Source organism: Zeus faber (genome assembly GCF_960531495.2).
Source record: "Zeus faber genome assembly, chromosome: 16".
Classification (NCBI taxonomy): Eukaryota; Metazoa; Chordata; class Actinopteri; order Zeiformes; family Zeidae; genus Zeus; species Zeus faber.
In genome coordinates this window covers 5,445,623-5,470,228 of record NC_137202.1, presented here as the reverse complement: position 1 = coordinate 5,470,228, position 24,606 = coordinate 5,445,623, and the positions used below count along the sequence as shown (strand labels likewise).

At 44.0% G+C, this 24,606-nt stretch overlaps 1 protein-coding gene across 1 annotated transcript in view; it reads left to right on the top strand.

The window, feature by feature from the left end:
• dlg5a (discs, large homolog 5a) overlaps positions 1-24,606 on the top strand; it is a 59,168-nt gene that overhangs the window by 25,317 nt on the left and 9,245 nt on the right. The window contains exons 8-25 of the mRNA XM_080017120.1: positions 1,751-1,981; positions 3,621-3,805; positions 3,917-4,042; positions 5,658-5,790; positions 5,911-6,038; positions 6,120-6,295; positions 6,761-6,864; positions 9,760-9,852; positions 10,079-11,119; positions 12,157-12,277; positions 13,710-13,854; positions 16,327-16,463; positions 16,573-16,662; positions 16,785-16,953; positions 19,393-19,555; positions 20,034-20,167; positions 20,927-21,091; positions 24,423-24,606. Of these exons, the coding sequence (XP_079873246.1) occupies positions 1,751-1,981; positions 3,621-3,805; positions 3,917-4,042; positions 5,658-5,790; positions 5,911-6,038; positions 6,120-6,295; positions 6,761-6,864; positions 9,760-9,852; positions 10,079-11,119; positions 12,157-12,277; positions 13,710-13,854; positions 16,327-16,463; positions 16,573-16,662; positions 16,785-16,953; positions 19,393-19,555; positions 20,034-20,167; positions 20,927-21,091; positions 24,423-24,606 (3,525 nt within the window). The remainder of the gene's footprint in view (positions 1-1,750; positions 1,982-3,620; positions 3,806-3,916; positions 4,043-5,657; positions 5,791-5,910; positions 6,039-6,119; positions 6,296-6,760; positions 6,865-9,759; positions 9,853-10,078; positions 11,120-12,156; positions 12,278-13,709; positions 13,855-16,326; positions 16,464-16,572; positions 16,663-16,784; positions 16,954-19,392; positions 19,556-20,033; positions 20,168-20,926; positions 21,092-24,422) is intronic.

The following is a 24,606-nucleotide window of genomic DNA, read 5'->3' as shown; positions in this document are numbered from 1 at the left end:
CATGCTTCATCACTGGTTATAACACCAAAGCTTTGACGCTTTTGTGGGAGTTTGTGGGAGTATGTCCTGTCCAAGCTGGCACGCCCCTTCATTCACTGTGAAATAAAATAATCTTTTCAGTCGTTCGGCATATAGTAGCACATTTCATAAGGGCAGATCAACGGGCTCTATGTAGGACAAAGGGCATTGTATAGAAGTGAAGAATTTAAGAAATCAAAATATAGTTTCAAAACAATAGTGAAGTAAAATAGAAACTCAAATGGACCATTTCTTACACACTTAGGAATAAAGTTTGTTTTTAGGGGGTTAAAACAAACTCGATGGATAAAAATGGATAAAAGGTTAAGATGCAGTTTAAAACCGGCTGATTATTCTCATGATTGTTATTCACCGAAAGAAGTTGCAAACGTTTTGAGCCTGGATTTAGGACTAGTGATTGTTGGATCGAGCTGTGATCTTCTGGAAGTTTTTTCCAACAGGAAGGCGAATTCACTGGGCTTGGACATCACTCTTTATATTGACAAATGGATCGTGCCTCATTTAGGAAGCTAGGAGATGAAAATATTTCACCAGACAGATGTCGAAGATTTTATTCCACATCCACATCCGTCAAGGCAAATCCATCCTAATCAGGGCAAACCATCTCCTCTGGGAGCGGCTTACGTCAGTGTCAGGACCCTCTATCAAGTTATTCAGTTTGTTCATAAAGAAGCATCGCTAATGCAGTCCACTCAGTCAATGCATCAAAGTCTGTTTTGAACCAGGACATTGTACTAAAATAGCCAAGCCCCTTCTTTTCAAGTCTGTTCCACAACATCCAGTAGACAGACGAAGGCAGACTGATGTAGACGGCATTTGATTTGCAGCACAGCGACCATGTGATTCCTGGTGAATTTTATATGTATATTTTATGACATTTTACAACATTTCATCATCCATGAAACTGTCAAGTAGTGTTGCATGTGTCTATTAATTATTTTACCCAGGCAAGAATGTAGTGCTGGGCAATATCTATATAATTATATATATTTATGTAGTCATATGTGATTTGATATCGTCTGGGATTTTAGTTTGCAATATTGTGATGTAATTATATGTTAATAGTAAATGAATGCGGTTTACTGAACTTCATAGACTGTTCTTAGCTATTGTAATCAATGCCTCTGCTTCGTCAAAATATCCAAATTTCTTTATTTTTTGATAGTCTTTTCGGCTGGAAGGCTAGTCTCGTCAGTGTTTTTTTTCCCAAATGGTAATAGAATTTTATAATATATTTCTGCCCCCTCCCTCACTCATGCCACTGATTGCAACATTGCTACACCTTTATCTCATAGTAATAATATCCAAACTAAGACTAGTCCAAAAATTAACAGCATATACAATGATGAAATTAAAGAATATACAAACATACAAAACAGAACTAATGAAATTAAAATATAAATTTCAAATGATTCTATCCAAATATTTCTTGTCTTTAAGTAATTTCCCCCTGGGATTATTAAAGTATTTCTGATTCTGATTCTGATTTTAAATATCATATGAAAGCAACAATATTCAAAATATTGTCAAAATATTATTATTTTTTTGGCAATATTGGCCAGCCCTACTAGAACGATTATCACTCATGGATCGACGTCACAACGTATATCATGTCAAATCCCATGGACCAGGTCTATGTCCCTCAAGTCATGTTACTCCTGTACCAACCTTGTCCCCTCCCCTGTTAACTCCTTTTTCCACGGCGTTGCAGGAGTTGAACTCGTCGCTGGTTGACCGCGACCGAGCCATCTGCGAGCGGAACGAGCTGCTGGAGAAGTACTGCCACGAGGTGAAGGACAAGGCGGAGGCCCAGAAGGAGCTGAGCCAGGCCTGCAAGGACATCGAGATGGTGCGCGAGGAGCGGGACGTGGCCCGCAAGGAGAGGACGGAGGCCATCATCCAGAGGGACCAGCTGCTGCGGGAGTACTACCAGGCCAGACAGGTAACCTCCAAATGCTCCAAAAAACCTTCCAAGTGTTAAGTATGAAAAGAAATCACTAAAAATGAAGGCCTTCAATGATGTCGGGGGGGGAGGGGTCCTGAAATTTCTAACGTGAGATTTGTTGGAGGAGTGTAAAAATGTAAAATTTTAGTTAATTTAGTTCATTCATAAATGTTCATGGATCAAAGATCATGGATAATCATCATGGAATAAATACAGTAATACCTAAAATTTGAGTATTTAATTTCAGTTTCACATTTTAAACACACAGTTGTGTTTAAAGACCTGTTTCAATACGAACACTCATATTCCTAATTGATTTTGGGTTGTGGATATTTTTCAGTTTTAATGTCGATAAATTAAAAAAAAAAAGATAATCTCAATGTGGCTACCCCAGTTAAATAAAGGTTAAATAACAAATAAAAAAATTGTACCCACAGTTATTATTTCACATCAGTGAAAATGAGCATGCTGCTGATATGACTGTATTTCAGACTTGAAGCAAAGAATCTGTTTAACCTTCGCTCCCAAAAATAGTCTTAAATTGAGCTCAAAATGGCTTTTTAAAAAGGTCTTGAATAGAAGTTGCTGATACCTGCAGATACCCGGCAGCCAAAGAGATTATCCATCACCCGCAGTCACACACAATGTCTAGTTTATCATTTCACCGGGTGGATGCATTTCCCCTCCCCTGGGAGCGCTCAGATAAACAAACACACAGACGTGTCTTCAATATGGCAGAGAGTCACAGGTTATAATGATAAGGTTGTAAAGAGCTTATCGCATCCAATCAGCTGAAGTCGCAGCGTCTATGAACCTTTATAAGTCCACTGTATTATGGCCCTTTCACGGAGCTTTGGTGTGGTGGTGCATTGAGATGCCACCCTGAAAGGAATTGTGAGGTTTTTCCTGACCCCAGTAGCATCTAAAACTATTGAACTGCTGGAACAAAGGGAAGTAGGGCTGGGTGCTGAACAGGGTGTGACAGAATTTTTTTAATTTTATTTTTTTAATCAATGCGGCTATAGATTATTTCACTATCCTTAGGGATGGATATATATAGATATTCACAAAATATTTACACACAATAAATGTTTAAGGAATAATCATTAGTAATGTGGATATCACAGCCAGGTAGGTAGAAGCAGGTGATTCGAATGTCTAGAACAGTCTAGGAAGTTCAGGAAATTGCATGCATTACTGTTATACAGCCTTAGACATTAAACTCTATCACGATTGTGGCAGTTCTGCCTACCACATGCCACCCAAGTGGCGTTTTCAGGGCCCTCTGGCACAGAGACACAGATGAAAATGGGTTGTAGACATCAGTTTATTGTAGAGGAGAGGCTAGGTGGTTTTAGCCAGGAGCAGATGGAACATGTCATGACAGGGCTCCTATCCTGAGTGAGTGTGAAGATGGGGGTTTTAACCTGCTGCTCGTTAGCCCAACCAATGAGCAACTGGTATGCAGCCACCCTGACCCAATCACCTACATCCAGGTCAGGTGTGGCTGCGCAAACCATCCCATCTCCACACCACAACGATATTACGATCACCAAAAATCCCAGACAATATCAATTTTAGATGATTAAATTTACAAGCCCTAAGGGGAAGCTTTATGCCCGTCTCTCCTCGTCAGAAACAAGACTCGGCCACTCTGGACATGGAGCGAGCCAACAAGGAGATCGAGATGCTGAGGAAGCAGTACGAGGCCATGTCCCAGGAGCTGAAGGAGGCCACGCAGGAGGCTGAGGTGGCCAAGTGCCGACGGGACTGGGCCTTCCAGGAGCGGGACAAGATTGTCGCAGAGAGGGAGAGCGTGCGGTCAGTTTGGACTCATCCCGAGAAGCGTCCGAGATTCTGAGGCGGAGTTACCCAGCTTCAGCGTCTGTCTGCCTGAAAACCTCTCCTCCGATTCCTCTTCCCTTTCCCCAGGACGCTTTGTGATAATCTGCGGAGGGAGAGGGACCGCGCCGTCAGCGACCTGGCCGACGCCCTGCGAAATCTGGACGATACCAGGAAGCAGAAGAATGACGCGTTGCGGGAACTCAAAGAGCTAAAGTGAGTCTGAGGCCATCCACTCATTTAGGAGACAGTGGTGGTACTTAGAGCTTTCACTGAAGTAGAAGTACAAAAACCCTGATGCAAAATGATGCTAGTAGAAGTGACATTGATATTTCTACAAAGGTATGCAAGTATGTTCTCTTGAATTTATTAAAAGTAAAAAGTACTTGTCATATCCAATGCCCTTTATATAGAATACGGCATGAAGTGCTTCTGTACCTTTTTCTGCAGATGATGCTTATGAAGATTCTGATTATAATTTATAATGCAATACTATGGGTGTCCTTATTATTTACAAAGCTATGAACCTAATGAATCCCTGATGGCTAATCCTAAACCTTTTTATTTTTTAATTTGCTTTCGCTCACTTTTGATACAGCTATATACTGTATATAAATATAAATCACGATTATTTTAACAACTTAAGCGATGCTAGAAATGTAGTGGAGGAAAAAGTATAGATATTTGCTTCGAAATGTCGTTGAGTAAAAGTGAAAAGTCTGCGGAACTGTATACTCTTCAGTAAGTACGGGGTACGGGAGCAGCAGGAGCTCACTGAGGAGAAAATCCTCCCGTGTTGGTGGGAGGGAGAGCTCGAAGTGCATTTCCTCTGCCGAGCCAAACTCTGTGTGTCCTCCTGCTTTGTCTCCGTAAGCTGCTCTTTTCACGGAGTGATCGGACATAAGCTCCGCTTCTTGGTCTTGGTGGACATTGTAGTGCGCAGTTGTTTGCCTGGCACCATTTCAGCGTGCGCGGATTAAAAGTGTAATCCCAAAAAGCGCCAGTGTTTTCGACACAACAAACGGCACACTTATGTATTTCTGCCTGTCACACCCTCTGGACCTCCCCTAATTAGTTCTGGAGTATGTAGGTTTCAAAGCTCCTTCTGCTGGTCAGATTGGTGAACTGCTGCATCTCTTTAGAATTTAGTAATGTTGGGGGTTGTGATTGGGGCGTCTGCAGATCCTTAAAAAGTCAAGAAAAATGTCTTAAATGCAGTTTTAGATTTATTGGGCCTTTTTATAAGTCATTCAGTAGTTTTAATGTTTGAATTTATGAGGTTTTAATTTCAACAAACATTTTAACAAATTATATTTATCTTAGTCAGGTTCTTCTGCTTCAAGATTTGTTATAAATTCCTAAACCTACCACTGCAGCTGAAACGTACCTTCATACTCTCTTAGCTCACTACGTGACCTAAAGGAAAATGTTATAATAACAGTTTCTACCTAATACATGCCTCTGTCCTGTAAGAAATACAGGCACATTCTTTGCGGTTGTTTAGGGCCACAGCCACTATGGCGGGGCACACAATCTGTGTAGGGGCCACATGATGAGTGTGATTTTCAGTGTTGCTCGCTCCTCTATGCCTCCGCCATGGAAACGATGGGGCATTGTGGGTAACATTGTGTGTTGTTATTTTAGATGTATTTTCATTGTGGGGAAAATATGACTGGTTTAGGGCCACATAAAAGCACGGGCCGGCCCTGCCTATCTAACACCCTGGTTTTAATCTCTCTTTGCCAAGATGTCTTGTTTTTTGTTGCAGAGCCCATCTATGCTTAAGTGAACAACCTTTTTGACCCTATGTCCAATGTCGTCCTGTCTCCAGGGAGAAGATGGAGAGCCAGCTGGAGAACGAGGCCCGGTTCTGTCAGCTCATGGCCCACAGCTCCCACGACTCGGCGATCGACACAGATTCCCTGGAGTGGGAGACGGAGGTGGTGGAGTTTGAGAAGGACAGGGTGAGGCTGGCGCGGAAGATGACAAATATTCATAGAATTTCCAGGGAAAATAATAAACGTATTTTGAAGTTCAGCATCTAAATGTTAATTTGATATATTTGATGTTTAACTCCTCAACAGGATGACATGGATTTGAAGGCGCTTGGTTTTGATATTGCAGAGGGGGTAAATGATCCATATTTGCCAGGCGACTGTGGGATATTCGTGACACGGGTGGACAAAGGAAGTATCGCAGATGGAAGGTTGAGGTGAGCCTCTAGAGGGCGCTACACGTCATAGTGTCACAGACTCACAGCACCCCTCACACACCATCTCTCCTGCTCCCCCAGAGTGAATGATTGGTTGCTGAAGATCAACGACGTGGACCTGAGCAACAAGGACAGGAAGCAGGTGGTGAAGGTGGTGCTGAATGGTGGAGGCCTGATCAACATGGTAGTGCGACGGAGGAAGTCCCTGGGAGGACGCCTGGTCACGCCCGTCCACATCAACCTGATGGGGCACAAAGGTAGCGCCGAATGTCACGTCTTAGTGATGCTTAGCAGCCTCGAAAACCAAACCATACAGATTGATATACTCCCTTTATTCATGTCCATCTCCCTATACCAGGGGTTCCCAAACCTGGCCCGCTAGGTGTGCATAAGGGAATTGCAGGGCGTCATAAACGTTATTTTTTACATGTATATGTATATCTTTTTAACATTACATATGTGTGCGTGCGGTGTGTGTATGAAATAAATATTTTACAAAATGCTAAGAAATTGAAAAGAAAATCACAGCAAATTAATTTTACCAGGCAATGTAATATACATTATATATAATTATGTATAAAACCTCATAAATATATATTTGAGTTTTTGTGAGATTTGCAGTTTTAATCAGCAAATCACTTTCATGTTTTTTTTTGTTTTTTTTGTTTATTTAAAAAAAAAAATATATATATAAATAATCCACATCCACTTCTGCATCCCAGACAGTGGTATCGGTCTGGAGGGTGGAGTGTTTGTCACTGCCGTGGTCCAGGGCAGTCCAGCCGCCAGGGAGGGCTCTCTGACCGTTGGGGACAGACTGATCGCTGTGAGTCCAAGTCACCTTCTTTTACTTTTTAACTTGCAACCGCTGTCCACCCTAGTAGAGCATCTTCTGTATTTATAAGCTTCCTCGTCTTGCCTTTCCATTCCAAAAATCCAGCCTCTGTGCGAAGGATAAGAGGGTGGGCATTGGGTTCAAGTGTCTGAAACGGAGAAGAAGTCTCTTGGTCTCTGATGAAATCATCAAACGTTGCTGCCACCTCGGCGGGCTAGGTGGTGCTGTCCTCACATGGACTGCAATGGCGATGGAATAGGATGGGCAAGGGACAAGCATCAGAAATGGAACTGTGAATCCTTCTCGCTCTCCTTTTCTTAGTCCTTTTTCCTCTTTCCTTTTGAGTGACATCAGTTTTTATCCTGACCTGCCAACACCAGCGCGTGTGCGTGTGCGTGTGCGTGTGCGTGTGCGTGTGTGTGTGTGTGTGTGTGTGTGTGTGTGTGTGTGTGTGTGTGTGTGCGCTACCTTTTGCATATGAAGTGAATAACATTGATCATCTTGTTCCAGTGGCACCTGTCAAGGGGTGGGATTTATTAGGCAGCAAGTAAACAGTCAGTTCAGAAAAATGGACAAGAGTAAGCATCTGAGCAACTTTGACAAGGACCAAATAGTGATGGCTAGACGACTGGGTCAGAGCTTCTCCAAAACAGCAGGTCTTGTGGGGTGTTCCCAGTATGCAGTGGTTAGTACCTCCCAAAAGTAGTCCAAGGAAGAACAACTGGTGAACCTGCGACAGGATCATGGGCGGCCATGGCTCATTGATGCACGTGGGGAGCAAAGTCTAGCCCGTCTGGTCCGATCCCAGAGAAGAGCTACTGTGACCAGGACACCTTCTTCCATTGCTCCATGGTCCAGTTCTGACGCTCACATGTCCATCATAGGTGCTTTCGGTGGTGGACAGGGGTTACTCTGGGGACTGGTCTGTGGCTACGCAGCTCCATACACAGCAAGCGGTGATACACTGTGAGTTGTGACACCTTTCTATCATAGCAGCATTAACTTTTTCAGCAATTTGTGCTACAGCAGCTCTTCTCTGGGATCGGAGCAGACAAGCTAGACTTCGCTTCCCACATGCATCAATGAGCCCATGTGCACCCATGATCCTGTCGCTTATTCACCGGTTTTCCTTCCTTGGAACACTTTTGGTAGGTACTTACCACATCCTACCGGCAACACCCCCCAATATCTGAGCCATCACTATTTGGTCCTGGTCAAAGTGGCTCAGATCCTTACGCTTGCCCATTTTTCCTGCTTCCAACACATCAACTTCAAGAACTGACTGTTCACTTGCTGCCTAATATATCCCACCCCTCGACCGGTGCCCATTGGGACGAGATGATCCATGTTATTCACTTCACATGTCAGTGGTTTTAATGTTGTAGCTGATGTTCCGCTAGGAAACCTTGGGTCCTGGCATTTATGTGGATGTTAATTTTACACGTACCATCTACCTAAACATTTTTAGGTGGGTCAGCTGTTTTGGCGGCACGAGGGGAACGAACACAATATTAGGCAGGTGGTTTTAATGTTGTGGCTGGTCGGTGTGTATGAAAACTGCAGGGCTTGGATCTCACCCCCCCACCGCACCTTTCAAGCAGCCAGGAGAAGTGATATGATAGCTCAGCTATACCAGCAATTGCACACACAGATGATACCCCAAGAGATGTTAATTGCATTGGAAAGTGTATCATCTTATACCATGCCCTTGTAGCTGTTAATCACACGGCTGTATCAGGTTGTATTCAACATATTAAATGCTTAATTGTGTTTGAAAAGAGAGTCCAAAGGGCTGAATCCGTCTTTAAATATGCATAGCCTGCACTTTAGTGTCTGACGCCGAACCCCCTTGTGTTTTCAGTCAACGGTTTCTCTCCCAGAATGGTCAGTGGTTCTCAACGTGGGGTCCTGGGATGCCAAGGGGGGTCTTTCAAGAGGTGATAGGGGGTCCTCAAATAAAATGATTAATTAAATGTCTTTTTTAAGAAGTGATAGCCTCAATAGGGGTGGGTGATATAACTATATTTGATCGTGAACGGTTAAAATGTCTCCATGATATGCCTTTACAGAGAAGTCGTTCGTGTCGCGCGACAGTGCACGTTCTGTCAGTTGCAGTTCTATGGCTCATATGCGCATCCAAAGTTGTTTTCTCAGCCAAATCTCAAGTCACACTATTTACTCGGCCTAGATTTCATCTGGTTTTCCTGCTGCCACAAAGTCAGACAGGGGTTTGCCTGAGACCAAAACATTTATCTTTGTCATTAAAAGAAAAGTTAATTTTTTCTAGTGTTTATCTCTATTATATCATCTCTAGATTCTACTGACAATCTAATTGGTTTTATTTGTCTTGAAACCGTGTAAGATGGATCACATGGAGCTGGGGTTCGTCTAGCTCCGGCAGAAGGGACAAATTCACTTTAGCAGAATCTATAATAAAACCTCATCTTAAACACAGTCTGTCAAAATAATTTGTAGCTGTCATTTTGTAAATGAATGCAGATGACTTTCTGAACGTGTCTTGCTTCCAGGACGAATTAGTATTACTCTGCAACAGAAAATAAAGAAGTTCCAGCAGGAAATACAATTAAAGCGACTTTTTGTCATTGAATTTAGATAGAACTCCTTGAAATTGCTACAGTAGACAACTGTTATCCGCCTGTACACTTCCATTACAACTGAGGGATCATGATGGGATGTTTCAGCTCTTGGATTCATGTGAAAATCCTATATATTGATTTGGCAAGATTACGGTTAAGTTTGGGGAAAAATGCAAAATTAAATTGAAAGAATTCTGGAGTTTGGCTCTCATCAAATAGCAAAAGCAATGTATGACTGTGATATTTTTGTTCTTGACTTATTTCCTGTGTAATTGTCTCTGCTCCATAGATAAACGGCATTGCCCTGGATAACAAGTCAGTAACGGAGTGCGAGTCTCTCCTGAGGAACTGTAGGGATTCACTCAGCCTCTCGCTCATGAAGGTGGGTCAATATCCGCTCCCTTGCTCAGCTCCTTTGTGGCTTTTTCTTCTACAGCAAATCTTCAAGGGCTTCTCCAACTTTCACTCGCCCTAGATATCGGTTTTCCTAACTTCACCTGCCACTCTTTGTAACAAGCGAGGGACTTGACGTTGTCTCTGCTCATTCAGAGGTTTGGAGCAATGCCACCTTACTTCAGTCCAGTTATTCCTCTCTCTTCTCCCCGCAGTTCTTCCCTCACAGCACATCGGGTCAGAACATTTTCGAGAGCCTGCGGGAGTCGTCGGAGAAGTCCAACGGTCGCGTTCACCTGCCCGAGGTTCACTCCCGGAACAGCCGCAACCTCAAACACAACAGCTCCACGCAGACTGACATCTTCTTCCCTGACCTGGGCAGCACCGGCATCCCCGGCGAGAGGAGGCGACTCCGAGGCGACTCTGATGAGGTGGGCGTCTTCGGAGACCCGCGGAAGCTTTTTTCCACGGGGTCCCTCCACGCCATGAGTCTGCGGCCCGCCTCTGAGTTGAGCACCAGTCGCTACGGACCCAGCGCCTTTCAGGAGTGCTGCCCCTACACCAAGGGCCCGTCCTCCTTACCCTACGACCCCGTCTCTGCCTTAGAATGTATCACGGTGGAGACCACGTTGGAGAAGAAGCACAGCGGGGGCACGTGGCCCAAGGTGATGGTGGGTGGCATGTCAGTGGCGCCGGACAACAACAGTCCGGTCTCTGCAGCGACTCAGCTCTCCATCTACAAGTCTCCCAAGCAGAGGAAGTCCATCTTTGACCCGGACACTTTCAAACGCCCCGAAACCCCGACTTCCAAACTAGAATACATGGCGGCCAACCAGATCGCGGCCATAGCCTCCGCGGCGGCCTCCCACTCCCCGCAGCCCTCCAAGACAGAGTCCCTCTCCTCCTCGTCCACCCCCACGCCTCCCACCCCGCCCACTCGCAGCGACTCCTTTAAGTTCAAGCACAAGCACCAAAGCAGCTCCACCTCTGACTGCACCATCACCTCTGACAGCAAGGGGGAGGCGGCCGTCTCCATGTCGGCAGGGGAGAGCAGGGAGAGGGTGGAGCGAGAAAGGGACCGCAACGGTAACCACTACTTCCTGGACGGCAAGGTCCTGACCTCCAGGAAGTCGTGTGACGAGGACATTGGCCGGACCAGGGGGGAGGAGCCCGAGTTGAAAAGGCCACGCCCTAAATCTGCCCCCGCCCTCCGACGCAGGATGACCCCACAGACCATCACCCTCCCCGCCTTCCAGGTGGGGCCTCTCTTCGAAAACAATCTGTAATAATTGACTTGGATTTTCCAAAGTTGATATTCAATACTTTATAACAGGCGTATACCACCGATACTTAAGTCAATACCACATAATTGTCAAACCTAATATTTAGTATCAATGTATCAATGTGTATGTTGGGAACTGCCTATATATTTGGCATTTAGATGCAGATGCATTTTGCTTTGGTAAACACTAGGGCTGGGTGGTAGATATCATCTGGAGTTTGGGTTATAGTTAAATTTTGTCTATAAGGCCACATCATACACTGTTCTAGCTCTTCTAATCAATGCCTCAACTTGCTCGGTTATAGGGTTAGGGTTATTTGATTCTGTCAATACCTCCCGGCCCTAGTAAACACCCTTCTGTGTGCTTACTCTGACATCAACCGCACCATACCCATACCATCCGTTTAGCTGTGAGGTAGCCCAGGCCAGATGCCTCAGATTCAGGGAGTCTGATTAACATTGACTCAATTGACTCACTTATAAGTCACTTTATAGTTAGTTGATACAGAGTTGAGTGTCAACTTTTGACTATCCATAAAGTGTAACCAAATTATTTGTATTTCCTTGCTACCATACCTCAATATAAAAATAGGCCGGTTGTATCAGTGGATTCTCTTGATGAAGAGACCAGGTACGCGACGGTGATATGCTTTGAGAAGTGTTCAGACTCGAAAACGGGCCAAGGTCTTAAATCATCCCAGCGGGACAGGCACGCGGTATCCATTTGTAGTAGAATTTATAGCGCTGTCAGATCTGTGCTTCTGAGACCTGCCTCCTAGTGAGCGTGTCGCAGTGATTGATTCCTCTGCACCAGAGCAGCCGCCCAAGCCAGAAAGCTCAGTCAGGGAGATGAGGGGACACATTTCAGGATTTAGCGATTTTCAATCAAAGTCTCTCTTGTTATACAAGACTTGAGTCTCGCTTTTAAGGGGACAGGAGGATGAATTACATCTGTTTTGCTTTCCCCCAATGGAGGAGTGAGACTGTTTCATTATACTTGAATCATTCCAGAGCTACTCAAATGATGAGCATTCCCAGGAGCCCCGAGAGATGCTGCACTCCTCCCCAAGCCGCTCCCACAGGCACAGTGTGGGCTTCGTCCCCACCGTCTACAACGGCACCCTACCTCCTAGTGAGTGACACACACACACATTTTATTTATGAAGCACTTTTCTCAGAACTCAAAGCACTGTACAATCAAATATAACAGTTCAAATCTAAAACAATCACAATTTATTCAAGTAAAGTAAAAGCAGATCGGGCAGGCACAACGTATAAGTAAAGGGAGATCAAGTAGATATAAAATTACAAATTAAAATAAAAGCAAAAATTTATTGGGCAGGGTCTTGATTTAGATTTTATTTTGCAAACAACTATTTTATTTAATTGCTACCAACTTGGCTTGGGCAGATTTACGATTCAGTTGTCTATCAGCGATCGATTCCATCAATTGCATTTGACATTGATGACAGAAAAATCAGAGTGTGTTGAAACAGTGTAAATGCAGTTTACCGTGTTCTGAAACTGGAGCGGAGGGAGGGAGAGAGGGGGCCAAGGCTCTCGCCCTCTCCTCTCAGAGCTGTAGAGTAACCACTGGTGATCTGATCTCACTTCCCCGCTCTACAGTCCCGTGTAGAGACTTCAAAAGGGGCAGGTGCGCCAAAGAGAATAAAAATAAAAAGGCACATGGAGGCGCATTTGGTTGTAGGCATTTTGCCACTCTGGGTAAACAGAGGACATGTTCCTAATGAATATATCTTGCCCATACAATCCGCTACCTCGATGCCCATTTACGCTTAGATAAATAAAAAAATAAATACAACGCCTGTCTTTTTATTTTAGATCTATTTATTTTCGTTTGTTTCCTACATGTATGAAACAAAAAAATGATATATTGGGCAGCGATCGGCGATTCAGTTTTGCACGATCGCCCAAGCCTACTACCAGCTTTTCAGTGCAGCATCTGAGGTGCATTAAATAATTATAGTAGTCGAATACAGAATTTTTTTGTTTCAGTTAATTTCCGACAATGGTGGTATTTAATTTAAAGGAAAACTGACATTTTTTCACTTGAATCTTATTTTTCAATCATTGGGAGTCCACCTGAAAGACTCCAAATTTATTTGATTTTGATGCCAATCCTCCTAGGTTGACTCCCAGCGATGAAAAATGAGGTTGAGTGAAAAATAAGGTTTATTTAATATAAAATCTACCTTACCTACAAAATATCATTGTTAAAAATTTCAAATTGATTCAGAAATTGAAACTAGAATTTTATCTTATCACAGCATTTTTTTTTCTTCTTTTTGTTTATTTTTATTTCTTTATATTTCAACCCAGCCTGAATGCATTTAAATCCTTTTTTTTTTTTTTTTTCTGAGCAGACATTTCCCTAAAACAGTGAAAAATTTATCATTGTGTCCCTTCCTCCTCTCTTAACTGTGTGTGTGTGTGTGTGTGTGTGTGTGTGTGTGTGTGTGTGTGTGTGTGTGTGTGTGTGTGTGTGTGTGTGTGTGTGTGTGTGTGTGTGTGTGTGTGTGTGTGTGTGTGTGTGTGTGTGTCAGACTCGGCCCACCGTGGTCTAGCTCCCTGCCCCGCTGTGACAGCCGTGATGAGGAATCCGGTGTACACGGTGCGCAGCCACCGCGTCCATGCCAGCAACTGTCCCTCAGTCGCCTCCCAGATCTGCCACCAGCACACGCACACCAGGTGAGCGCCCAAACGCACATATGCTCCCATACTGCAGCACTGAGACATGACATTTTATTTGCTGTCATGCAAGTAATTGCAATTAACCAATCAAATTGTATTTTATGTTCACTTTATGCCACTGTAATTATATAAATCTGTAATAGTGTAATAATACGCATTAGTGGTTGACCAATTAATTGGACGATATTTGCGCATTCTGAGATAATCGGCTTCGGCCGATGCCTGCGCTCACGAGGCCGATAAATAAAAAGTGTTTGCAGACTCGTGTTGTCCAAAATATAGATTTTTCTATGCATATCGATTCTGAATATTTGTAACGGTTTCGATACTCATTTTCTGCATATGGAAATTCCAGTAGCACCTGCTTCCTCCACACACCGCTGCACTGCCCACATAGCCCGCCTCCTCTCACTCAGTCACTCACTGTCAGTACTGTCTCATTCATTTGTTATGGTGTAAGCTTGCTAAAGAGGACAAGGCAGTTCTTCCAAACAACAGGAGTGCTATTTAGAAGAACTTTGCATTTGATAATGCAGACAATAACATGAGTGTTAAATACATGTTCATTTAACTTCAGCTATTTTATGTCAAATTAGTTATTATTGTTAAGTTGTTGTATTTTATCAGATGCAAAACAAACGACAACAAAAAAAACATGATATCGGCATTATAGATCCGCCATCGGCCACCCTGTTCTCTAAATATCACATCGGCCATTGAAAAACCCATATCGGTCGACCACTAATACACATCCACCTTAAGGAGAAAAGCCATGAATATTGAAATCTTTGGAAAATGAAGAGAGATTTTAGAAAATGCGATCAGCTCAAATACGGACATGGACAAATTTGTTCATACCCTTACAGCTCATTGAAACAAGGCTTCAGTCCCCCTGAAACCTGCATGCCAATGGTATGTCATAGAGTAAAGCAAAGCAAGTGTGAAAAGAGATAAATTATTGCTAAAGACCATCTCCAAGCAGCTTGATGTTCCTGTGACTACAGTTGCAAATATTATTAAGAAGTTTATGGTCTGTGGGACTGTAGCCATCCTCCCTGGACACGGCCACAAGAGGAAAATAGACCCCAGATTGAACAGAAGGATAGTGCGGATGGTAGAAAAAGAGCCATGGACAACTTCCTAAGAGGTTGAAGCTGAATTCCAAGGTCAAGGTACATCAGTGTCTGATCGCACCATCCGCCGTTTTTTGAGTGACTGTGGGCTCCATGGAAGAAGACCCAGGAGGAAACACATAAAAAAGTCAGACTGGAATTCGCTAAAACGCATATTGACAAGCCACAATGCTTCGAGGAGACTGTCCCTGGGACAGATGAGTCAAAACCGGAGCTTTTTGGCAAGTCACACCAGTTCACAGACGAAAAAATGAAGCTTTCAAAGAAAAGAATACCATACCCACTGTGAAACTGAGGAGGCTTGGTTATGATTTGGGGCTGTTTTGCTGCGTCTTGCACGGGGTGCCTTGAATCTGTGCAGGGCACAATGAAATCTCAAGACTATTAAGGCATTCTGGAGCAAAACGTACTGCCCAATGTCAGAAAGCTCTGTCTCAGTCGCAGGTCATGGGTCCTCCAACAGGATAATGACCCAAACACACAGCTAAAAGCACCCAAGAATGGATAAGAACAAATAATTGGACTATTCTGAAGTGGCCTTCCATGAGCCCTGATCTGAATCCTATCAAACATCTATGGAAAGAGCTGAAACATGCAGTCTGGAGAAGGCACCATTCAAACCTGAGACAGCTGGAGCCTTTTGCTCAGGAAGAATGGGCCAAGCTACATGTTGACAGGTGCAGAAGTCTCATTGAGACCGACAGAAATCGCTTGATTGCAGTGATTGCAGTGATTGCCTCTAAAGGTTGTGCAACAAAATATTAGGTTGAGGGTCCCATCATTTTTGTCCATGCCATTTTCATTAGTTTTATTCTGAAAAATATTCTGTTGAATCAAAAGCAAAGTCTGATTTCTATTAAATATTAAACATGCAATGATGAATTACTTTTGTGAGTTAAGTTATTAAGAAAATTGTGGGCTCTTCTTTTTTCGTCGAAGTGTACTAACAAATTTGTCCAGGCCATTTTTGAATATATAATATATATAATTCATCTCTTTAGCAATAATTTACCTATTTTCACAGTTTGTTTGGTTTACTCTATTACATACCAAAGGCATGCAGGTATACATGAGAAAATTGCTTTTTATCACTTTTCAGGAGGAATGAAGCATTGTTTCAATGGGCTGTAAGGGTACCAACAAATTTGTCCACGTCTGTAATTCCCATCAACCGGTTATAGAACAATTGCGACAGACATATTTGGAAATTGATTGACAACAGGGCAACCAGACTACACAAGATGGTTGCTAATGGGCCAGAAGTTGCCCAGGGCAACTGGCCAACAGTTATATACACTCTTCTATCCATCCATCCATCCTTCCTTCCCTCCTTCAGTCCTCAGCACCAGGGCCGTCTGAGTCTGGACCTCAGCCAGCAGAAACGTGGCGGGGACTACGTCGAGTCCACACCGTCGTCGCGTAATGGCAGAGTGTCACACGGTACAAACTCACTGCCATCCAGCGCACGGCTCGGTCAGTCTGACACACACGCACGCACCCACGCACACCTCCGTGCACGTTCCCTCGCTCCTCCAAACGTTCCGCTTTGCACTCAGTGGTCTTTCGTCTCTCATGGTTTCAGGTTCGTCCAACAACGTGCAGTATCGCACGGAGAGGATCAAGATTCCCTCCACGCCACGCTACCCTCGCTCCATGCTGGGCTCCGACAGAGGTGCTGCGCCGTCATTTAAACCAGAGGGTGTCAAACCACAGGCCCATGTTTTTTGGTCACAGCAACTCTCCTGGGTTTGACATGTTTCTCACTCCCTCTCTGTTTCCCCTCTTCTCCGCCAGGCTCTTTGTCTCACTCGGAATGCAGCAGCCCCAGCCTCATCACTCCTCCCCAGTCACCTCTCAATCTGGAGACCTCCTCCTTTGCCAGCAGCCAATCGCAGGGCTCCATCTCCACCTTGCCCCGGATCTCCATCAGTCCCGTGCCGATAGGGGAGCGCAGGAAAGACAGGTACAACGGACAAACGTTCCTCTGGCTTACAGGTGAAAATAGAACCACAGGTTGTCTTGGATGTAAGTGGTGATAATGAGGGGGGGGACCTCGCCGACCAGGGTTGGCCCAGACACCGGTACCATATCTGCTCTGGGTGGTCCCAGTGGGCTTTATCAGACGGGGTTGCCAGGCAACAGGTCCATGGTGGCCAGGGATGCCGTGTCTCCTCTCATCAGAATACCCTTTGAAATCCTGTCTTGGTGGAAAATAATTTCAGCCTTTTGAAAAGAGACGTTACTCGGAGTACGTAGGTGCGGCAGCGATCAGCCAAGTTCTGCTTTCCTTTCTCTGTTGTTTTCTCTTTGTTTGTGTACATTGTAGGGATGACAGATATTTGACTAAATCCAATATCACAATAAATTTATTGACAATATAAATACCTTGATATTGATTATTTGACGATAATTTGGGGGTGCTCACCAGTGCTTTCATAAGACATTTACACACAGGAGAAGCAATCATTATTAAGGTGGATATTATGACCAAGCAGATAGAAGTGTTCAGGCTATGAAGTTTAGTAAATTGCATTACGTTATTGAAAAGCAGCCATGAAACCAGCATTTAACCATATGACTATTTTGCTATAACCAAAATACCAGAAGATATCAGGTCTTGTATCACAATATCGATATTATAACGATATCGCCCAGTCCTAGTCTGTCAACACCTCGCTGTCTTCTGAGTTGTTGCCTTTATTCTTCTCTTTTGGTCTCCATCGCTCTCTCTCTTTTTCTCTCTGTGTGGGGAGTATTTCTCCACCTCCCTCTCTTCCTCCTGCCTACCTGTGCCCTCCGCTTTCAGATCTCTATACCGTAATCGCTCCTTCCTAAGGATTCCTCTGGCTGCGAGGCCGAGGTTCTCCTCTCTCAGGAGCCTCAGGTTTGTTTTCCTTTTCCCCCCACTCATGGCGCTACCAACAAGGGAATGCCTCCCACACCCATCTCCCTTACTCCCTTCCACCCCTTGCCGAAGGTTTCCCAATGGTTGCAGATGCAGTTATAGAGTTCTCCTGTTCAGTGTGTGAAACCTCAGGGTTTTATGTGATGTCTCCCCGCCCAATGAGCTCAGTTTGGTTATCGGCTCGCCAGGTCTGTGCATGTTACATGATGAGGTCTAGGAGATACACCCAATATCGCCTCATAGGCCATAAAGGTTTTATACCGTTATCCTATCTGCCGTATGCACTTGTGGTCTGAACTTGGCACCCTTCATGCCAGAATCCCTCTTGAATCCTTGATATTGCATGTCCAGGCCTGCGATGACGGCACAGCAAATATATATGCTTGTATTTTATTTCACAAGCCAATGTATATAATGCATTTATTTCTATTCCGTCCTCAGCTTCTGAGTATTGGTGTTGTCCTGTTTGTACACTGCTACACTCTGTCTCCCCTTGTCTCTGGCTGCTAATACACTCCTGTTACTCCTTTTGTTATTTATTTTTATTTTTTTATCTGCCTCCATCCAAAACCATCTACCATGTCCAAAGGCAATTTGGGAAGATGTTGCACATTGATGCAAATCTCCATTTTGAGAAAGGAATTTCACCTCCCCACACTTCCTCAATGCTCCTGTCTTTGTTTATTGAAAATCGATGCCTCTCCTGATTCCTCGTCCTGGAAACTGGATGTAAACTAGTGAGCTTGAGAGCCGCTTAATTTATACGCCTGGAGGAAGAAAGATGTGGCTTAGAAGGACCACACCGCTGTCAAATTGAGTTTTATCCCTCCGCATTTGCTAGTCACACATTTGACATTGCCAATGACCACTTTCCCAATGAAAGTTCACATTTTTTGATTTTTTTTTTTTTGGTTTTATTTTCAAGTTTTGCAAAATGTGAACAATATGGTGAGAAATGTTCCGTAAAATGACCTCCCGGTCCGGCTGACAACTACGGTGACACACATTTTAGAAAGATACTTAATTTTGCCGTGTTTTCCATTAGTTGATCCAATTTGAAAAGTAGGAGGCACCGTTTGTTTTTAAAAAATACAAAATATGTCGAAATGAAGTATCTTTGACAAAGATACGTGTTACTGTAGTCGTTAGTGGGACTAGGAGATACCAGGAGAAAAATAAGCTTTCTCAAAATATCATTGGAATTTTCCAAATCCCGAAAATAAACACAACATTGAAATTCTAGCATCTTAAACTATCATCAGGAAAATGGTCAGGGGTGATGTCAATGTGCGGAGTAGACAGGGCTAAAACTCAAACACGTCTCAAGCCAACCTCACAACCTCACTCTGTTGACCAGGCTAGTGAAGCTAGATTGCGGGGGGGCTCTCCAGAACACATGTTTTACACAACACCCCCCCTCCCCTCCCCCGCCAAGTCCCTGACACCTCCTTTTCTGAGGTGCATCGCTCATTCCTCCCTTCTCCATCTCCCCACCAGGCCATACTTGGAGGAGCCTCGTAACGTGGTGGTGCACAAAGGCGCGGAGCCTCTGGGCATCTCCATTGTCAGCGGCGAGAATGGTGGAATCTTCGTCTCCAAGGTTACGGGAGGCAGCATCGCCCATCAGGCCGGGCTCGAGTACGGCGACCAGTTGCTGGAGGTGTGAGCGGTTATTTTGTTTGCCCTTAATGATGGTCAGAATTCAGAGGGCATGCTATCTCTATGACTTTTAGCTCCTTGATTTGCTGCTGATAGTGGTCATGATGTGTGGGTGGACCCTGCCACCAACACTATAACCGGGTTAATCGCTCAGACGCCTGCATCGTGTATATCAAAAGCTAGCGGCTTCATAAATATGCATCAGGGACCTTGCGTAACCGCAGCTTGGCTGAAGCGTTGCCAAATCAGAGATCGTAACAGCAGATGATCCAGCGCGCACAAAGGCAGCCTGTTGTCCTCCTCTTTTTCTTCCGATTAAGAATGTAGTTTGCCAATCCCTTTGTCAGCGCTCCCTCACTCAAACGCTAAAGAATGAAGCAATTACATAATCATCATTTCATATCTCGTTCCCTCGCTTTGCTTTACCTGTTTTTTTTGGGGTTTTTTTGTTTTTTTTTACTTCATTTCCTTTTCCCCAGTACAACGGCATCAACCTGAGGAATGCCACAGAGCAGCAGGCGCGTCTGATCATCGGCCAGCAGTGTGACACCATCACGATCATGGCTCAGTACAACCCCCACATGTACCAGCTAGGCAACCACTCACGCTCCAGGTAGAGTGCTTAGGCAGCGGTTAACAACGTGGATCCATCAAGAGGTCCCAGGAGGATCGCCAGGTTTTTGATGAAAATTGTTTAAGTTCAACGTTTGGATCCTGGTTTCACCATTACCTGTATCTCCCTAACTATAGGATAAATCAACCTTGCCCGTGAGAGCTTGCTAGGCATGCCATGAAATTATTCATATTCCGTACAAAATCAATCAATAAATTATGGAGTCGCTCATGTGTTGCAGGATTAAAATTGCAAGGCTGCAGATAACAGCTCTTTGTTCATCAGAACGAGCTCAAGTTTCTCACTGAATGTGAGAACTATAATACTATAATAACAATTAGTTATACATGTTGCATGGTGTTTTAGTGCTGTTCCATGGGATTATTTCTTGTGTGGCAGAAAATGTTGGGAAACACTGATGTATACAGATATGGAGGTTTTATCTAACAATAAAAGTCTTCCCAGATGGGTGTCCCAGAGACCAAATCAATTGGGGTCTGTGAAAGAATGCGTATCAAGTTGAGCATCCTCGATGAGGAAAAGGGTTCAGAATCGCTGCACTTTCGGGACTGAATGCCCAAACCAGGATGTAACCTTTCACGATTTTGCTCGTAACTCAAGTGAGGCGTATCTAACTTCTGGCTCAAAAAGTGCCAGTTCTCTAGAGCACGGCCAAATTTACAACGTCTTTTGGCTTAAGCTTCCTGGTTGGTGTAAAAATGATGATGTAAAAAAAAGAAAATGGTGTTCCTGCTACAGTTCCCGCCTGGAGCCGGTCAGCACACAGTCCACCCCCCATGGCAGCGGGGCCACCACGCCCGACAATCACTCCGCCATAGACACCCTCAGTGAGCAGGACGAGGGCACGCTCACCCCGTCCTCCAAGCAGACCACCCCCACCACCAGCCCCAACAGCTTCATCAGGTAACACACTACAACCACCCACGCTACTGGAACTAAGTGTTTTTTTGTGAACTTGGTGCTTTTATATGCATTTTTTCTTCTTATTTTAATATTCATTACACTATATAATCTACTTTTACAATCATCACTAAGGTTATAGTTGTCAACAATTTTTCATTTGGCCATTTGTGTGCATTAAGAGATTGTTGCTTTAGAATTTTTTATAATTGTGTTTGGTTTATTTATAAAAATGAATTGCCTTAGTTTATGGATCCATTCATATTTCATATTATTAGATAGATATGCGGTATGTTATGCCTTTTTTTTTTAATTTTTTTAATTTTTTTTATAATTTTTAATATATTTTCTCCCCTTTCGATTGAATTTGCTTCTATTCTCAACGCTTTCAACATCAACACTTAAAAAAAGGTAAATAATACACGAGTAGTACTTGAGAAGAATACTTTTACTGAAGTATTTTTTTTGTTCATTTTACATTCCATATGCTTCTTTGCACATTGCTCCTCTTATGTTTTACATCAGTGGTCCCCAACCCCCGGGCCACGGACCGGTACCGGTCCGCGGATCAATTGGTACCGGGCCGCCCACGAAATAATTAATTATTTCCGTTGTATTTGTTATCTGAGTCTGAACAATCTTTTATTTTGAAAAATGACCGGATTCTCTCGGTTACATCTCGTTCACTTGAGCGCCAAAAATTTAACCCACAAGCTAGCAAAATGAGCAAAAAACAGACGTATTTGGAAAGTTTCTTTTCGAAGGGGAAAAGGGCCGGTGAAGAGACAGAAGAAGAGCCTACAACTTCCAAGAAAAAGAAAGTTTTTAACAGACACTACCAGGAGTTCTACTTGAAGTATGGATTTATCGCGACAGGTGATTCCCACAGACCAAGCCCGCTCTGCATAATATGCGGCGAACGGCTCTCTAACGAGGCAATGAAGCCTTCAAAATTGCTTCGCCACCTGGAGACCAAGCACCCTGGATTAAAAAAACCAGCCCCCGGAGTATTTTGAAAGAAAAAAACAGGAACACGAAAGACAGAAGAAATTACTGGCGGCCACCACATCAATAAATGCGAATGCACTGAGAGCATCATACTTGGTGGCTAACCGTATTGCTAAGGCTAAAAAGCCATTCACTATTGGTGAAGAGTTGATCTTGCCCTCCACTAAAGACATTTGCCGTGAACTTCTAGGAGAGGCTGCTGTTAACAAGACAGCACGGGTACCTTTGTCGGCTGGCACTGTGACTCGCCGCATTGAGGAAATAGCCGAAGACATTGAGAAACAATTGTTGGAGAGGATTAATACGTCACCGTGGTACGCACTCCAGGTCGACGAATCTACAGATGTTGACAATAAGGCAATACTACTTGTTCATGTGCGATATCTTTATCAGGAGGATGTACATGAGGACATGCTGTGTGCCAACCAACACCACAGCCGCAGAACTGTTCAAGTCGCTGGATGGTTATATATTAGGAAAACTTAAATGGTCCTTTTGTGTCGGCATATGCACAGACGGAGCTGCTGCCGTGACCGGACGGCTGTCTGGTTTAACTGCTCGGATTAAGGAGGTTGCACCTGAGTGTGAATCTACGCATTGTATCATTCACAGGGAAATGCTTGCAAGCCGAAAAATGCCACCGGAATTGAACAGCGTTTATAATGATGTTGTTAAAGTTAGCGCCTTTTTGAGCAGCTTTGTGAGGAGATGGACGCAGAGCACACACGGCTTCTCTTATACACAGAAATAAGATGGTTATCCAGAGGGAAATCGCTGGCCAGAGTGTTTGAATTACGAGAGCCGCTGCAAAGATTTCTCTCAGAAAAGAAGTCACCGTTGGCAGCACATTTCAGTGACGAGGAATGGGTCGCAAAACTGGCATACTTGTGCGACATAATCAGCCTGCTCAATGAATTAAATCTGTCACTTCAGGGGAAAATGACAACGGTCTTCAAGTTGGCAGATAAAGTAGCTGCATTTAAAGCCAAACTGGATTTGTGGGGACGGCGCGTGAACAGAGGCATATTGGACATGTTTCAAACATTAGCGGGGATTTTGTGTGAGACTGAGCCTGAGCCTTCATTCTCACAGCTGGTGCACGATCACCTGTCTTTGCTTTTAAAAGAGTTCGAGCGCTACTTCCCAACCAAAAAGGACCCACGAACTGCCAAGGGATGGATCCGCGACCCATTTATCAACAAACCAGGTGAATCCAGCATGTCTGTGCAAGAAGAAGATCAACTGCTGGAGATCGCAAACAACGGCGGCTTTAAAAGTATTTTCGAGACAACAACTCTGCCGATGTTCTGGATTAAAGTCATGGCAGAATACCCGGAGATCGCCACCACAGCACTTAAAACCCTGTTGCCATTTCGGACATCCTATCTGTGTGAAGCAGGGTTTTCTGCCGTGACAGCAACCAAAACAAAACAACGGAGTAGACTGGACATAAGCAACACACTTCGGGTGTTAGTCTCTCCCAATACCCCAAGATGGGACCATCTCGTTGCAGAGAAACAAGCTCAGGGCTCTCATTGATTTAGCGTTGTGGTGAGTTAAAATTTTCATGCACTTTATATTCACTATATATTAATTTTTGTGGCGTATCTGTATCTTATTTTGAAGGCATGTTTAAACGTTACCATAGCGACCAGAGTCCGAGAGCGTTAGGGCTGTGGTCGCCAACAGAGGGGGATGAGGGAGAGGGGAGAGGAGACGGTTCAAACGGACAACTTTATTTCAGCTGTTGAAAAATATCATTCATGGAGTGTTTAATAATAAAAATGTGAAATGTGGAATTGCTGGTTCTTCGTATTTTTTATAACGTTTATTATTTTATTATTTATTTTATTATAATATATATTTCTTTATTATTTATTATCACGTTTATTATATTCGCAATATAAACAATCTACGACACCCCCCCGGTCCGCAGTACAATTGTCAAGCATTGACCGGTCCGCGGTGATAAAAAGGTTGGGGACCACTGTTTTACATGATATTCTGTTTTGCATTTACTTGAAAATAACTACTCTGTCACTGTCTATTTTGAATGTATATATTTGTTGATTTAGTCTATATACTATTTTTTACCAATGAGTTGCTGCAACACCCGAATTTCCCCAACAGTGGATTAAAAAGTACTATCTTATCTTATATTTACTTGTAGTTGAGTACTGCAGTGACACAACAGTACTTCTACTTGAGTACCTGTTTTCAGTGATCTTTCCACTGGAAGGTTGGATTAAAAAAAAATTCCAGTTTCTCCAAAGCTCTGCAGGTCTCATCCAGTCACCCGTGTCCTTGTCTCCCCCTTGTCCCACAGGATGCCCTCGGAGGGCAGCAGGAAGCCGACTGAGCCCCGGCTGGTGACGGTGCGGCGTCCGGGGGTGGAGGTGGGCGTGTCGCTATGCGGGGGGAACCTGCGGGGGGTCTACATCGAAAGCCTGGAGGAGGACAGCCCTGCCAGGGGGCCAGACGGCCTGCTGCCTGGAGACCTCATCCTGGAG